This window comes from Hemiscyllium ocellatum, chromosome 47 (genome assembly GCF_020745735.1).
Source record: "Hemiscyllium ocellatum isolate sHemOce1 chromosome 47, sHemOce1.pat.X.cur, whole genome shotgun sequence".
Lineage (NCBI taxonomy): Eukaryota > Metazoa > Chordata > Chondrichthyes > Orectolobiformes > Hemiscylliidae > Hemiscyllium > Hemiscyllium ocellatum.
The window spans coordinates 4,807,146-4,825,218 of NC_083447.1; the positions used below are offsets into that span (position 1 = coordinate 4,807,146).

The 18,073-nt window shown below is 39.5% G+C and overlaps 1 protein-coding gene across 4 annotated transcripts in view; it reads left to right on the forward strand.

Annotated features, from left to right (window-relative positions):
• c47h19orf47 (chromosome 47 C19orf47 homolog) overlaps positions 1-17,664 on the forward strand; it is a 40,467-nt gene extending 22,803 nt beyond the window's left edge. Inside the window, exons 4-8 of one of the 4 annotated variants that reach the window (XM_060855927.1) lie at positions 4,422-4,503; positions 6,103-6,231; positions 7,617-7,763; positions 8,091-8,161; positions 14,470-17,664. In XM_060855927.1, the coding sequence (XP_060711910.1) occupies positions 4,422-4,503; positions 6,103-6,231; positions 7,617-7,763; positions 8,091-8,161; positions 14,470-15,009 (969 nt within the window). In that variant the 3' untranslated portion in view covers positions 15,010-17,664. The remainder of the gene's footprint in view (positions 1-4,421; positions 4,504-6,102; positions 6,232-7,616; positions 7,764-8,090; positions 8,162-14,469) is intronic. The other 3 variants (XM_060855928.1, XM_060855929.1, XM_060855930.1) reach the window with 3 other exon arrangements.
• The last annotated feature ends 409 nt before the right edge of the window (positions 17,665-18,073 follow it).

An 18,073-nucleotide genomic window follows, 5' to 3' on the forward strand; every position in this document is an offset into this window, starting at 1 on the left:
TAAATCTTTCAATAACTCATGTTTGCTAGTCTCTCAACTTTTTGATAATTATTTTGCTTTTCATTCCTCAGATCAAACTGGATAACCTCCCAGCTCCCCACAAATTGATGTAAACCGGCTTAGGATTCAGAGATTAGGGAGTAATTTACTAGTTTGTATTGAGGATTGGTTAACACACAGAAAGCAGCAAGTAGAAATAAATGGGTCACTTTCAGGTGAGACAGTGCAATTGGCAGAATGTTGTGAGGATGAGTGCTTAGATGTCAGCTGTTTACAATCTCTTAATGAGAGAACTGAGTGTAATATGTACAAGTTGGCTGATAATATCAAGCGAGAGAGGAAAGTAAACTGTGAGGAGGAAGCAAAGACAATGATATGTTTCGTGATTGCGCAGAAGATGGGAGATGGAGTATAATATGGAGGAATGCCTGATTACTCACTTTGGTAGGATGAAAGATTAAAATTGAGAGTCTAGGAAATGTTGATATACAATGAGGTTGTATTAACAAATCACCGTTAACATGCGGGTAGAGTTAACAATGTAGAAAACAATTGGTATGTATTACAAGGAATTTGACTTACTATACAGTGAGTGAAAAAGTCTTGCTGCAATTCTACAGGGTTTTGTGTGTCCGCAGCAGTAAGTATTGTGTAGGGTTTTGATCTCTGTACTTAATGAGTATATACTTGTCCTAAAGTGAGAGCAATAGCAGTTTTTAGATTAATCAGAGGGTTACTTTGTGAGGAAAGAGTGAGTAAAATGGGCTTTTATTCCCTGGAGTTTAAAACAATCAATCCCAACCCTAATTCTTCTGTTTATGTTTTTTATGTGAGCCAAACTCTTGTCATTTGTATTCCTCAGCCCCATTTTTTATATATGATCAAATTTATCCTAAGACTTTATTTCCCCCTGTAAAATAGTGTAGCACTGAAGGAGGCCATTCAACCCATTGTGTCTCTTCCGGTTCTTCAGTAGACCTTTCTAAATAGTCCAACTTGCCCTGCTATTTGCCCACAATACTGGAAATGTTTCTCTGCCAATTGTATATAAAATACTCATATGAAATCCCATCCCCCCACCCGCACTTCCTTAACTCTGTATTTCCCATGGCTAATCCACCTAGCCCTGCACATCCCTGGACCCTGCAGGGCAATTTAGCATGGCCAATCCACCTAACCTGCACATCTTTGGACTGCGGGAGAAAAATCATGCAGACACGGGAGAATGTGCAAACTCTGTATAGGCAGTCACTCAAGGCTGGAATCGATCCCGTGTTCTTGACTCTGTGAGACAGTAGTGATAACCACTGAACTACTGTGCTGCACCCATCTTGAGCACATTTAATCCACAACCCTTTGAGCTACAGAATTCCAAAGATTCACTACTCTATATGGCAGATTTGCTCCTGTTATTCTGAGTGTACCTCTCCATGTAACCACAGTCCCCCATCCAATTTCTCAAATACATTTTTCATGTGTTTATCACTGTATCAAGCATTCCATGTCAGTATAAGCCTGAAGGGAAACTAGAAAGTAAAATCTTCTGAAAGCAGGCAGGTCGATGAATTAACAGTAAGAGAAAATTGTTGAGGTTGTAGAGAATTATTTAATCACAGTAGGAAAATTTAAGTCTAGCGTCAAGAGGTTTTTCCACAAAGAGAAATCAAGACTTGGAATTCGTTTCTGCTCTGACTGTGGAGACAAAAATCTTGGAATAATTTCAGAAATACTCGATAGGACTGTGGATTATTTCTGGATGTGTGTGGCCCAAGTGGGATCCTTCTTTAGTAGTCATCTTGCACAATGAGGTGAAACTCTTGAGACTGGCCACTTTAAGTAGATTACATGTCAATTATACACTCATTTTAAATGTCTCTGGGTCAGATAGTGGGCAGCGCGATGGCACAGTGGTTAGCACTGCTGCCTCATAGCGCCAGAGACCCAGGTTCAATTCCCACCTAAGGCAACGGTCTGTGTGAAGTTTGCACGTTCTCCCCAGAGGTTTCCTCTGGGTGCTCCAGTTTCCTCCCACAGTCCAAATATGTGCAGGTTAGGTGAATTGGCCATAAATTTATTCCTGATGAAGGGCTTATGCTCGAAACGTCGAATTCTCTATTCCTGAGATGCTGCCTAACCTGCTGTGCTTTGACCAGCAACACATTTGCAGCTGTGATCTCCAGCATCTGCAGACCTCATTTTTTACATGCTAAATTGCGGGTAGTCTTAGGTGAAGGAGTAAATGTAGGGGACTGGGTTTGAGTAAAAAATGAGGTCTGCAGATGCTGGAGATCACAGCTGCAAATGTGTTGCTGGTCAAAGCACAGCAGGCCAGGCAGCATCTCAGGAATAGAGAATTCGACGTTTCGAGCATAAGCCCTTCATTTGGGTGAGTTGTGGCGGGTCATTGTGGACTTGTTGGGCTGGTGTGGACTTGTTTCCACACTGTAAGTAATCTAATCTAGTAATCTAATGTAAAAGATGAGAACCTGACACTGCATTTAGAGGAGTAGTTACAGCAATTTATACTTAGAGTTATTCAGTGCTAATAAGGACCACACAGCTTCCTTAATGAACATACATTGAATTCTTATAAAATATTTACAGTGCTGTGAAATGTTGGCAGAAGTCCAGAAGGCCCAAATAGATTTGGAAATTTTTGATGCGGAGCCAAGATCCCTAGAACAAGACGACATCAAGGTTGAAGAGACTTGCAAGCGAGAAACCAAAATAACTTGCGTAGTAATGTATTCAACAGCATAAAGCATTCCTCTTTCTTTTAATGACCAACTGACATGGTAACTACCCAAAGAAAGAAGCACAGACTTTGAGTGCATTTCAAAATTAACACTTTCACAGTATAGTTTGCCATCCTGCACCCTGAAAACCAGCACTGAATTTCTTGGCACTTGTGATGAAGGTTATAAGGAGCCGGAGCTCACTGTCCACTTTTGGTCTCCATACCTAAGGAATAAAGTACTTGTCTTAAGGTGCAAGGAAGATCTTGATTCATTTCTGCAATGATATTTTTGCAATACAAGGAAAGATTGATCAGAATGCTCTGAAAGTCTTGAAGAATGGCAGGTATGCTCATCAAAGCACAAACATCTAGGGAGCTGGACTGTGTGGTGGCTGAATTTGAATTCAATACGTAACTGGAATTAAGAGTCTAATGATGACCATGAATCGATTGTTGGAAAAACCTATCTAATTCACTAATGTCCTTTAGGGAAGGAAACTGCTATCCTTACCCGGTCTGACCTGCATGTCACTTCAGACCCACAGCAACGGGGTTGATACTTAACTGCCCCCTGGGGCAGCTAAACATTGGCAATAAATGCTGCCTGTCCAGCGATACCCTCATCCTATGAATGAATAAAGAAAGAAAAAGAAATTGGCCATTTAGGACTTAAATTAGGTGAGGTCTCTTTCAGTCAAAGTATTATGAACCTTAGCAATTTTCTACTTCAAATGATGCGAATGCAAAGTCAGTAATTACGTTCAAATTGAAACTGATCAATTTTGAGATCACAAAGGATTTGGTATATGGGAATCGAGCAGGAAATCTATATAACAGTTTAGTCATGGCCTTATTGAAAGGTGGCACATAATGGAGAGGACATAGGGTCTATTCCTACTCCTATTGTTTTTACTTGAAGTTATTAAAGAGATTCTTCCAAAGCCTGGTAAATTGATGACCAGACATACAGATTGCTACAGACAGTTTGATGCAGGTTAGGCAACATATATTAAGAGAGTAAGACTGGTGAAAGGTCATCAACCTGATAGATTAGCTCGGTTTCCAAAGATTTAAGGTGATTGGCAAGAAAACTAAAAGCAACTTGCCAGAACATTGTTTTATGTTTTGGTGGCTAGGATTTCGATAACACTACCTTTGGATTCATGAATGCAGATGCAAAAGTAGTAGTTTTCAAAATGGAGCTAGATAAATACTTGAAATGAAATTGTGGGGAAGGAGCTAGGTTGTGGACTAACTGGATAGATCTGTGCAGGAGCTGGCTTGATGAGCCACTTGGTGGCCTCCTGTACTACACTGTTGTATCATTCGACGTTCCTCAGCTCTCAACCTCACAGAATACTAAAGCAAGCAACTCTTTGGGTTTTATTTTTTGTATTATGCAAACTTCACTGATTGCACTTTGCTTTATAAAATTTGCTTTAAAATTATAGTCTGATGGGTATTCTGAGCTTAATAATGTATTTTAGAAGTGCCATATGTATTTGTCTTCCTTTCATTTCCCTCCCTGAAGTTTTCCTGAAATCCTATTGAGAACCTTATCACAGTTCTTGATAATCTTATTTGCCCTCCTCTCTCTCCAATTCTGGTATTTTATGAGAACCAGTTAAAAATCTCATCATGTGCAGCAGTGTACACTTGCTTAAACTGGGTCTTCTATTTCTAGGAACTTGCTAAGTTGGCCACAGAGTCTATAAGCACTAGTCATGGAAATGTGCAAATTGATTTAAAAAGAACAGCCAACTCCCGTAAGTAAACCTAATTTGTGGATTGTGAGTAAAATTTAAAATTGTAATTTTATTTTGTTGTGTGCTCTTAGAGAAGTAGTTTATCGCAGCCTATTTAAGTTTTTTTTCAACCAGTTACTGTATTAATGTGTTAGCTTTAAACTGAGATGATTCCTGTATCATGTATACCACACCACAGTTTTACTGCGATACAGTCTGTAGCTACAAAGAGCATTGCCTGGCGTCAGGACAGGAAAGAGCTCCGCTGTGAATTTCATGACAAAATCACAATCTCCCCTCGTAAATTTGGAAGAGCTTTGAAAACAAACTGGAATAATGCTCCGTTGTGGAGTCCATCTCATGCAAGTTCCACTTTCTGAAGTGGGTCAAAAGAAAAAAATCATACTCTTGCATTGCAAGTCTATTAGTTATTTTTAGACTGCAGTCACTGTTGTGTAACATTAAGATAAATGATCTTTAGTAGTACAACGGGTAGACCATTTCCTGTATTTTTTAAAAAAAAGACTTTGTTTAACTGTTCATATTCTATTCCGTGCACATTGTAATTTCAAATTCTTGGAATACATGAACTTGTGAATAATAATTTCGTTAGATGTTGATGCTTAATAATAGAGTTGTGAAGAGTTATAAATGGGTTTTGCTGAGAATAAAACTTGAATGAAGTTTGAGAGGGCTCCTTTAGGTTATAATGTTCTCTCCATCTCTGAAACTAAAGAATAGCCCCAATATTTATTTTAATCTTTCTTAGAAATGATTATTTTATTGCCAGTATTGTATAAGATTCCTCACTTTGTGCTTCTCATGCTCAGGTCACTGTCTCGCAATGTCTGTTGACTCCATTGACATGATCAGTGAGGAGTTTACCTTCATATTTAGTCTTCACCTTATTGAGTTGCTGTAACGTCTCGCAACTGAGTGTGAAATGTGCATCTGCAACCAGTAGCTCAGGTTATTGCAGCTTGTGTGGCTATGAGAAGCTGCTGTGGTTTACTGTGTAACCACATTACTTGGCCCAGCTCTGCTCCCAGTTAGTCTGAGACCCTAATGTTGCAGTTTACTATGGAGCCAATTTGGGTCATGCAAGGATGATTGTGTTACACACTAAGAGGAAAATTTGCCTTGAGCATCTCTCTCAAACTGTAATAATGATATTTCAATACAAACATCCAACAAAGTCATTGTGAGCCAATTAGTTTGTAGATTGGATGGGGGCTCCTTCAAATACAGTGTGCTCCACATATTACTAATTTTCCATTTAAACCTAACCACCAGCTGTTGAAACCTCAGAGGTGGGGCAAGGGCCAATGGTGCTTGTTAGTCTCTGATGAGTCTTAATCCAACACTGCTGCAGGAAGAATGCCTGTGAACAGACCATGCATCAATGAAAAACAGAAGTTCTTTGTTCTTTACGACATTTTTGGAGTGATTTTAAAGTAGGATGTTTCGGTTCCTTCCATTAAATTAAATTTAGTTTATATGAAACAAGCTACATGGGCATTATTCCCTATCAAAGGTTGTTTCTACTCCTGTAACTAAATTAATTGTATATGGGTGTGTGCTATACGCATGTGTCCTCTCTTATTTTCTTCCCTGATTCAGCTGCCTCTAGAATGATTGCTAACAGTTTGAGCAGAGAGTCCCCACCTTCTACCCCTGTCCGGAGACCTGAAACAAGCACTTCCAAGATATCCGTCACTGTGGCCAACAAACTCGCCACAAAGAAAGCAGGTATGAAAGGGAAATGAGACCTCTTGAAAATTGGTCACCATTTTCCTGTTACCTTAAAGCATGAAGCTTTTGAGGTCGTGCACCCAAAATAATGCATGCTTAGAGTTTGTTTTATTTGCATTTCTTTCAACAACTCCCAAGGCTTTAGATTCTTTCTGCATTCCCTGATGAATACACGTTATAAAATTTGATGAGCTAAGGCAGAAAATAAATCCTACTGTAATGGATGATCATCCTCACCATTGTCTTCCTTTGCTTTCTAAGGGTACGCAGGGGTGAGAGGATTTAGGTCCAAGCTGTTGTTCTATGGGTTCAGGCAGCTCTGTAGTACCTCAGCTTATCTGAACCCAAAACAATGATTGTCAATGGCTTATTTGAGTGAGAGAGGGGACCATTCACAGCTAAACCCAATTCTACCTTCACCTATGCCCTGATGCAACTGCTTCCCAGCAAGTGTCATGGGGTAGCAAAAAAGGTTTGGGAACTTGGCAACTCCTTTTCTGCACCAGACTAGAATACTGAGGAATAACCACGAAAATCCAGCTACCATCCCTGGTCCTGTCAGCTTTCTGAAGATCACTGATCAGGCCAACTGAATGGTGAGTTTATCTTGAGGAGTCTCTAGAAAGAAATTGTTAATTGCAAGGGAAGGATATGATAACAATGTACAGTCCTCTCTTCCCCATCCCACAGTTTGTTCAGTGTGTAATTGACAGGTACAAGTGTGAGATTGGATTTAGATTCCTAATTTATTATGCCGTCTGCTGTATTTTCAGGCTGCATGTTTGGTTGGCCTTAAAGTGAGACTTTGTAAAACGTAGCTTTGGCAAATTGATGGAGTAATATTTCCTTAATGTAGGCAGAATCCAATGAAACATAGGCAAGAAATCTCCTATTTGACTTGCAGGAAAATTCTGAATAGTGCTTTCTAACCTCCCACTGAAGAATTTTGCCCAGTGGAATATTTTTTCTCTCTCTACACTGTGCTTGGGAACAATGGAATGGGCCACGCTGTCAGCTTGTGTATTGTGCATGTGGCTGGAGAGGTCACTGACTCAGACAGGGGTATTATGTCATGACAAAAACGTAATGGTGACCATCACATTTATTGACATTGCCTTTGAGTTATCAGTTACACTTTATTGTTAATTCAGATTTGCCTTTGCTCTGAAAAATGCAAATTATTCAATTTTATTTCGGCAAAGTAAATACTAATGATAATTAATGTTAAAAATTGAATGATTAGATCAATTGAATTCTTGCATCAACTTCAAATTAACAATAAACTGTAGTAGAGTTTGAGAGGCAGGGAGCCTTAAAAGTTTCTAAGATGTTGTTTAAGGCTTCTGTATACCTTAAAATGACCATGAACGTTCATTGTTCAGTTCTCTCTAGACCAGCCGATCCAGGTCCCGAAACCTCTGCAAAGCGACGTCGTGTGACTGCAGAAATGGAAGGTAAATACATAATCAATATGCCAAAAGGAACAACTGCAAAAACTAAGAAAATCCTGGAACAGCAAGCCTCGAAAGGTAAAGTGATCACACAGTGCTTACTGTTCAGTGACTGCTGCATGCTTAGGAAGCAAGTATTCCATATGTTGTAGTGCAGTCTGAGCCTGTCAATATCTTAAACTACTAAACAGGGCTGCCAATTTTTGTTCCAACCCTAATATTACTGATTGTCGTACTCTGGAGACTTGCAGCTGTTATTTTAGGCACTAGAAAGCTTCAAATTCTCAAGATACTAATTCTTCTAATTGAAACAAAATCCTAACCTTCAGGATTTCCCTGTCCTATGTTTAGAGGTGACTGATCTGATGCCAGTATTGTAAATGTTTGCTCTTGTTCTAACTCCAGGTTTGCCAAGATTGTCTGTTTTTGACAGACTTGGTGCAGAGGCAAAAGCAGACACCACAACTGGGAGCAAGGTGAGGCCTGAATGAGATGTGGCTTATTCTTTGTAAAAAGCAGATTGCTTGTTTCTTCGGTGAGCGAGTCAGATAACACATTGAAACCTTGACATCAAGTTCAAATCACACCACTGCTAGTTGAAAATTTGCATTGCTAGCACCAGCAGAAAAATGACCTTACTGGTTCATTAAACACCTTCGAGAAAGCAAACCAATCCTCCTGTTCCGTCTCATCCACATATGATTGAGCTTCCATGCTGTGTACTTGATTTCTAAAACAGTGATGGTGAGCATGAAAACTACTATTGGTGTAAAGCTCATGTGCTGGGAGAAAGGATATCTGCCATCCTTATCTAGTCTGGCCTACATGTGACTCCAGAACCACAGCGATGTGGGGTTGACTCTTAACTGCCCTCTGAAAAGATCTAACAAGTTACACAGTTCAAGGGCAATTAGAGATAGACAACAAATACAGGCATTGCCAGTGATACCTGCACCTCATAACAGAATAAAGAGAAAAGGAGAACAACTATCGAGACATCTATAAGCAGAGGAACTGGCAAATACCAACCGGCATGTGAGCCTGTTCTGTCATTTAATGCGATCGTAACTGATCTGGAGCAATCTACCAAGTGTCCATTTTCTTTACACTTTTTTAATATCAAAAATCTATCTATCTCCAGTTTGAAATGCTATTTAAATTGATCTTGTCAGTGTCGTGTCTTGATATGGGTCATGGTGGCATAGTGATTATTCTGTTGGACTAGTAATCGTGAGAAATGAGTTCAAGTCCTATGATAATATGGTTAACTCAAAACTGCCCTTTGAAATGGCCTAATATTGTATTCAAGAATATGGTTTACCAATTCTCAAGGGATTAGGGATGGTGAATCAAACATAACTTCCTCGCTTTTGTGATGTAGGGAGTCATCAACGGCGTCATCAAGCAAACTATGCCCAAAAATAGCCTGCTCATGATTAATTTGGGTTTGATCAGGACCACTGAGACCAGTTGGACCCTTGATAAGGTAGTAAGTGCCCCAAAATTTAGGTATAATTCATGTGTTATATTTAAACAATATTAAAAATCTAAAACAAAATCATGATGGTAAATTAGATGTAATTTCAAAACCAAGATTTCACATTCATATTATGAGTGTTTATCAAGTCTAAACTTAGTAAATTAATGAAAGCTTAACTGAAGGAATAAACAGCTGAATCTCTTGATGTTTTCCAAAGTTGAGGAAATCCAAATAGAACAGAATTCTATTTTAAATGAATACATTTGTGTGTATGATTTCCGATAATTTAAATCCCAGCTGTCTTTATTCACTTCACACTGAACCCTACTCGCCCACCAACGCATTCTTAATGAGCTGTAATGCCTTTGTTTTTAAAATGATTACTTTTGCAGTTTAACCCTTTCATGGCTTCATTTCTCCCTACCTCTAACATCTTTCTCCCTCCCTGAACGCTTTAACTCTCACATACCTCCCTGTTTTGCCACTTTATAAAACATTAATTTGACTCAGCCTGAATGCTATTTTCAATTCTGGGCACTAAACTTTAGGAAGATGCGAAAGCATTAGAAAGGGTGCAGTAAAGCTTCATAAGAATGAGGCTTCCATTGCAGGAATATATCGGATAAGCTGGGACTATTCTGCTTCGAAAAGAGAAGGTTGAAAGAGAGCTATTTGGTAGAGCTGTTCAGAATCACCGAGGTCTAGACGGAGTAGAGGAGAGAGAAATTGATAGAAGGATGGAGAAGCAGAGGACACTGATTTAACCAATGGCAAAAATAGTGCCAGAGACAGCGTGAGGATAATTTTTTTTTACAAAGCAGGTGATTAGTATTTGAAATGTACTTCCTGAGTGTGCGGTGGTGTTAGATTACTGTACTCCTGTCTCTGCTTCTGGGTACATAAGTCACAGGAGGCAGTTATCTAATAGTATTATTGTTGGACTGTTAATCCAGAGACTCAGGTAATGTTCTGGGGTCCTAGGTTTGTGTCCTACCATGGCAGATGTTTGAATTTGAATTCAATAAGTATCTGGATTAAGTGTCTCATGATGACCATGAATTAATTGTTGAATTGGGAAAAAAACATTCTGTTCACTACTGTCCTTTAGGGAAGGAGACTGCCATCCTAAACTGGTCTGGCCTACACGAGTCCAGACCCACAGCAATGTGGTTGACCCCTAACTACCCTTGGGGTAATTAAGGATGGACAATAAATGCTGACCTCGTCAGTGAAGGCCCCCCCCCCGCAAGTCCTATGAATGATTTTTTTTAAAAAGCCTCGCAAATTCTCTCACTGGTGCCCCAACCTTACTCTCCTCTGTTGTGAGCCTCTTTGAAATACACTGATTGTGGCCAAGCCTTTGGTAACCTCTATCCCCATTTGACTCAGCATCCATTTTCTCCTCCTGATGCTTTTGACACACCTGGGGATGTTTTTCTAAAGAGAGAATGGCTTGCATACAGCAACTTCAGGACACTCCAGAATTTACATCAAAAGTTGCACCAGAATTTATTTTGGAAGTGTAGTGACTGTTGTAAAATGGGAATCATGGTCGCTAATTTGTACACAACAAACTCCCACAACAGCAATATGTCAATGACCAGATAATCACTTTCTTGTGATGTTGACTGATGCTACTTCAATCTATGTATAAATCGAAACAACATGCTGGAAACACTCAGCTGGTGGATCAGCATCTGTTCAGAGTGAAACTGAACTAACATTTCAGGGCAAAGACTTTTCATCAGAACTGGCAGAAGTTGTAAATTTGATCATTTATATGCACTTAAAAGGACTATGGAGGTGAGATGGGAAAAAATAAAAAAGGTCTGGGGTAGCATGAAGCAAAAGTGTGATTAAATTATTAAAGGAGTAATGGCGAAAGGCAAACTATGTGGAGTGTTGTTAAAGACTAAAGACAGTTATCCAGTGGATTTGTCAGTCATTAAATAGCAAAGTTACAGACAGAATGTGCTCATAGATAAGAGTTTGTTCTTTTGTCCAGACTTTGGGAGAAAGGAGTTGAGAAGCTTCCCTACAAGGTAGGAATGTTAGAGTGATTTGAGGGCTAACCACCTTCTCTCTTGGTACTGTAACGTGGAGGTGCTGGTGTTGGACTGAGGTGGACCAAGATAAAAATCACACCTAACCAGGTTATAGTACAACCGGTCTGTTTGGGAGTATAACCTGGTGTTGTGTGATTTTTAACTTCATGGTACTGTGACCACAGTTTTAACAAAACACAGTGTGTGGCATTTCCAGGAGGAAGGAGACTGATAAGTTATGGGAGAAACCAAAGTAACCAAATTAGTGTAGCAAAGTTACACCAGACTGATGCTTGGGGTAGCACAATTTGTCATTGAGGAGAGATCAGTTTGACTCTGTCTGTATTAACTGGAGTTTAGAAGAATGAGTGGGATCTCACTTAAAATTTCGGCAGTGCTGGATAGACCGAATGTAGGGTTGATGCTCCCCTTGCTGGGGAGTCTAGAACAAGGGGTCATGGTCATGGGGTATGGGGTAGATCACTTAGGGCTTATAGGAGAACTTTCTTCACCCTGAGAGTGGTGACTGTGGTGAATTCTCAACCACATTAGATAGTGGACCAAGTCACTGAATAAATTTTAGAGAAATATATGTATAGATTTCAAGACAGTATAGGGAAATGGAAAGAGCAGGACTATGTCATTCAGATAGAGGATTACATGCTGAATGGTGGGAACTGACTCGATGGACTGAGTGGCCTACTCTGGTTTATATTCTCTGTTTTGAAGTGAGTTTCTTCTGAGCAAGGCAAGGGCTTCTGAGTGCAAGTGTGTAACAGACATGAAAGAGTAGGAGGATAGAATTTATTTCACAGCTGGAGTACTGTAACTGCAACGCCTGGGCTAATTAATTATAGTTACTAAGTCGTAAATCACATCAGAATTCAAATTGGTTAACAGTACAAAAGCATTCTTCATTGTTTTTTCTGGTTGTTTCACATTGGGCGATAATGTTTCTTTTCTTCCAACCGAAATACAAAATAATTTCTCAGTCATCAGATGCATTAATTTTATGGGTAGTTGACTGAAGAATCAGTTAGGTTAAAGCATACTGGTGTTGGATCGTGGTGGAGCATTCATTGGACTGTTTTAAGTAGAATTGAATAACCTTTATTGTCACACATACACAATGAGTAAGTGAAAAGTTTATGTCACCAATTACAGCATCAACTTGGATACAAAAGTACCTAGGCACAGCTTCTTTAGTTACCAAAATTTTAGACACTACAAAAATAAAATGTCCAACAAACAGAAATAAAGTTCAGAACAGCAGACCATGCTGGCACCTAGCTTTGACTCCACACCGGGTGCTGAGATCCTTTTGTTTCTCACTGATTACACCAAGTCGGATGGTATATATGAGATGAAGAAAAATTACCTCAGTCAAAGGGTTGTGAAGGTTTGGAATTGTCTGCCCCTGAAGACTCTGGCTACTCCCATTGTTGAATACATTTAATTCTGGGATCAATAGGTTTTTGGTTTCTCAGGGTATCAAGGAATATGGAAAGTGAGTGGGAAAATGGCGTTGAAGCTCAAGATCAGCCATGAACTGATTAAATGGTGGAGTAAACTTGACAGGCCATGTGGTCTACTCCTACTCCTATTCGTATATTTTGTGTTTTTGTATAAATGAAATGTTACTGTTTGGTGTATCTGCAAATGGGAAGCAGATAATACTGGAAATGCACAGCTAATCGATCATTTTCCACAAGTGAAAGACACAACAGCTTGAAGTGAAACCCTTTGTCTGAAATAGTAAAAATTCTTCTAATGGTCAAACCTGAAATGTCAGTTCCCTGTTTCTCTTTTGGGGCTGACCAACCAGTATTTTGAATTTGTTGGATAAACAGGACTGTAGATTGATACGACTGGTCCGATTATTCAAGGCAGCTACTGGGTGACTTTAAAATTAATTGAGAAGTATGTTTGCATTGCATTTTATGTTTTAGGGACCTCACTCATGAAATGTGGCTTTTGGCTGGTCAGGTTTTTGTCCTTGAAGGTATTTGTGAGTAGTTTTTATTTTGTTATTCACCAGAAGCTATATATCTTCAGTTTCTGGATGAATGTTCTCTTTATTAATGCACTATCTGCTTTATGCAATCTCTCCTGTACTTATAAGTGTGTAATATATACATTATTTTAAATAAACTGTGCTCTGTAGCAAAAGCAAAATGATAGAGAAATTATTCACATTCCATGTTCTGCTAATGTTGTCAGGTTTGCCCCTTTAAATTACCAGTTTATAATGAGATTGGGACAACCCTTCAAATGTCTGCCGACCTATCCAATACACTGTGGCATTTCATCATAAATTCAAAGCAATGTGCATCAGACAAGGAATAAAGTAGAATATAACACAGGCTAGGATGATGGGGCTGGAATGGTGGACACTAGTGTATGTGCGCAGTGTGCCCCTAAATATCAGTTACTGATTGACCTCTCAATCCATTAAGCACAAACCATTACTAAAAATGATCCAATAAAAAATGGTTTAATAACTTTTTTTTAAACTAACAAGAATCCCACAAACCATTTTCTTTGAAATTGCTGTCTATTGTAATATTATTTGTTCAAATTCCCATCTTATGCCATTCCATCCTTCCAGTGCCATTCTTTTCATCCCTCTCCTGTCATTCCATAGCAATCCTCCTTCCTATCCCCCTTTTCCAAAGCTGCCGTGTATTTTGAAGCAGTTTTGGAAAGTTGCTGCAGTGATGAAATGTGCTGCTGCCACTGTACGTTGGTGGTGATGGGGATGAACGCTGAAAGTGGTTAAAGGGGTGACAGTTAAGCGGTCAGCTTAGTCCTGGATGTTGCTGAGCTTCTTGGATGTTCTTGGAGCTGCACTGACCCAGGAAAGTGGAGAATATTCCATCACACTCCTGACTTGTGCCTTGTAGATAGTGGACCAGCTTTGAAGAGTTAGGAAGTGAGTTATGTGCTACAGAATGCACTTTCCCTGACCTCCTTTTGTAGTCACAGCATTTAAGTGGCCAATCGTGTTCTGTTTCTGATCAGTGATATCCTCCAGAGCTGTTGATTGTTGGAATATTATTTCCTATTTTACTTTACCTGAACCTGTCACCATTTTGAATCCTTCCAGCAGATCATTTACTTTGCTCTAATGAAAAGAGCCCCAAACTCTTCGGTCTTTCACCTTATAGCTCGAAAATACGCAGTGGTATTAGTCGGTTATGACTGCACTTTAAATTAAGCAGCTGATTTATTTTTTGCTGAAATTCTGCATCTCTTTTAGCCAACAGGAGTCTTCAGCCGTCTGGGTGAAGTTGTCAATCAAAAGAAAGAGAGCAGTGATGAGGATGATGCCGGGTCTGTGCTTCAGTATGCTGGAGTCTTGAAGAGAGCCCCGGCTGCAACTGCAAAGGAGAGTACAAAGCTCACACTCACAACCACGGAGAAAATCTTGGCTGCCAAAGCCAAGAATACAGTTACCACAATAAGGCGGTTGTCTCTCCCTAAAGCCAGCAGCAGGACGGTCCCAAGCAGTGAGCCCACAGCAGCAGCATCCACACTCAGATTGCAGTCAGCAGCTAAATCTAAGGTCAGTGTCAGACAGAGACTGGGGAGGCCCAGTGCCACAGAGGCAGACACACAGGACAACAAAGTCACCAGCACCAAAAGTCGAGGCAGCCCCGAGTTCACTGTCACCATCAAGAACACTGCACGGACTGCAGTTAGTACCAAAGTGACCAGCAGCACTGAAGGTCGCCTTGCTCAGATGGACTCCACAGGAACTGTCAGTGTATTTGAAAGGCTGGGGAAGAAGCTGAAATAGTGAGATCTCACCAAGGCGCGCACATTATTTTATTTTTGTATGTATAAAAGGTGCCTCTTTTAGTCACGGATAAACACCACTTCTGACAATGACTGAAACACTGTGGTTTGAGTGATTCCCGAATACCTCTTTACAGCCAAACAACACGGGATTAAGTGATAACGTAACACAAGAGTCTGATTGAGACAGCACAGAATTTAAACTGGTTCAACAATATTGTGGTGGTACTTTAGGAATACCACCTTTTTTGTTGTTGCGGCGATGGGTAGGAGAGAGTTGAAGCTGGCCTCTTTAAGAGTCTGCTAGATTTGATACACATATTATAATCCCAGGTTACTGCTTCACATTGACGTAAGCTTACTGTCATACCAAGTCATTGCCACTGTGTGATAGTTTAGTGAAGTATATCTGATCACAGTCACAAAGTCAATGAGCTCTTGGAGCATCTTAGATCTAATTGCTTTGCTTATGTTGGAGTTTTTTTTTGTCCTCAATGGGTCTTTGTTGTGGTGGGATATCTCAGCACTGAAGAACTGATGAATGCAAAACTTTTCAAAAAAACAGTTGCTTTCACAAAAGTATTTTATGCATTTCGAGTGTTTTATATCTACCCTGTGTATGTGTGGACAGTTCCTTCCCAGCAGTTTGTTTTCCACAATTCCTAGAATATATAAAGTGATTTTAATTCTGTTCCTAATGCCATAATTTGAGTTGGTGTGGTGGTTTTGACCTGATAATTGGTTTAGCCAGTAAACCTGGCTAAAAGAAGTAAGTTTTTTTAAAAAAGTTTCTTGCTTTAGATCCAATGAAATGGCCAGTATCCACCATTATTGCAAATGTACGTTTAAGCAAATTAAACAATATTAAAAATAATTTGGCAAACAGGATACAATAATATATTTGAACTAGCTGTGGCAGTAGTAATAAGCTGTCAACAATTGTACTTTGGCTATTTTGAGCCAGTCCAATTGCAGAGCATTACAATTCAGATCTGTACTGCCTGTGATGCAGTTTAGGTACAATGTGTACATTGTGTCGATGTCACCTTTCTTTGAGTTCTACTGTTTTCTTGAGTTTGGTTATTAATTGCTGAAATGCCAAAGCTCTGGCTTTTTGGAATGTTTCTGACTTTGGAGGAAATAACTGTTCCAATAACCATTATGGCTTTTCAATAGAAAGGATGCACGTGGATATCACTATTAGCTTGGCTATGTGCATTGGAATCATTTTCTTAGAATGAGTTGTGTAATTCCCTCGTTTTGGTCCCTGGTTCACTCCCAACTTAGCTTTTGCTGTTCAAAAATATCTTCTTAAAATCCAGATTGTGAACCATTTGTGTAGTTTTTTTTTCTGTTTGTCTGAGGCTGACTTGATACCACTGTTCTGTTGTGCAGGGATCCATACGATTTTGTTGTCAGTATGGCCATTTCATTTTTAACTTCATCCAGAAGCAACCTTGGAAAAGCAGAGATTCAGAATTTAAGAATAACCCCATTAATCCAGGGATTTCACCTCAATGTACACCTTGTGCAAATACAATATTGTAAGACCATAAGATATAGGAGCAGAATTAGGCCATTGAATCTGCTGTACTTTTCGATCATCTCAACCCCAGTCTCATGCCTCCTTCTCCTTACTAATCAAGGACTTATCTATTTCTGTCTTAAATACACTCAATGACTTGGCCTCCACAGCGCTCTGCAGCAATGTGTACCTCTGGCTGAAGAAATTCCTCCTCATCTCATGTCTAAAGGGTCATCCTTTCACTCTGAGGCTATGCCTTTAGGTCTGAGTCTCTCCTACGAGTGCAAACATCTTATTGTCCACTCTATCCAGGGCTCTCAGTATACTGCAAGCTTCAGTTAGATCCCCTCATCCTTCTACACTCCATTAAGTAAAGATCCAGAGATTTATAGCATATCCCTTTCTTCATCAAATAGCTAATTGCTAACTGATGCTGTTACTTGTTTGTTGTCACATTGACCATGACTTGTGTTCTTGACAAGTTGTCATTTCCCCACCTAAAATTTTCTGAATGCAAGCGCCTTAATTTACTTCCATCCAAACGAGTACACGATTACCATTAGCCAATTTCACCTAGTTTTATATCCATGCATACACAAAGCAGGAAGTCTGATGATGTAACAAAGTTGCCCTGCTGGCTCATCACCTTCTACAACTTGCTGATTCGTAATCGTCATTTTGGAAGCCAAAGCTGAAACTTTTCTTTGGTCCTTCAGTTTTATCGGGTCTCTTCTAGAAGCCATTCGACAGCACTTTATTTGTACAGCGCTTCTCATAAAGCAAGTCCCATCGTGCTCCACAGGAATGTTATCAGAAGTACATTGACACGGAGTTGCATTCGTTATTCAGGTACCTAACCAAAAGCTTTATTGAACAATTAGGTTTTAAGGAAGAGGAAGGTAGACAGGTTTAAGGGAAGAATTCCTGAACCTAAAGGTCTAGACCGCTGAAGAAACAGCTGCTACTGACGGTTAATGTGCACTTGCATATTCCTGTACACTTGGAGCACTCAACTGCATGCAGTTTTCGTGAATCTTTGTTTCAAGTACTTATTTTGTTTTGTTTTATTTGAAATGTGCAAACAATGCAAGTTGGCAAACTCTTGGAGCAATTAAAGAGAAGCTATTGAACTTTGTTTATTTTAAATTAAGCTTTGTTGGTTCCCAGCCTTCTGTTTGATACCTTTTCGGGAATCTGATTCCAAAGCACTTAAAGATTGACTGTCTGCGAGAATCTCCTCGTGATTGCAAATGCCTGGAGATGGATGACCATAAACTACAGATTGAACTCTTTAATTGAAGTGATGAATTGTTCATGATTTAAAATGTGAGATTTAATTTTAAATGAAATTAAATCCTAATGTCCGAAATTTTAACTTCACAGGCTTGAATTAGCCTAGAATAGCATTTTGTAGAATGATTCCCATTTCATCTCACTTGGGCATTGAGTGCCTGTGAGCCAAGGTGCACATAGGTAAAGGTCTTAGACAGCAAGTTAATATCAGAACAAGTATACAGCCATTAGCTCAGCTCTCATTCAC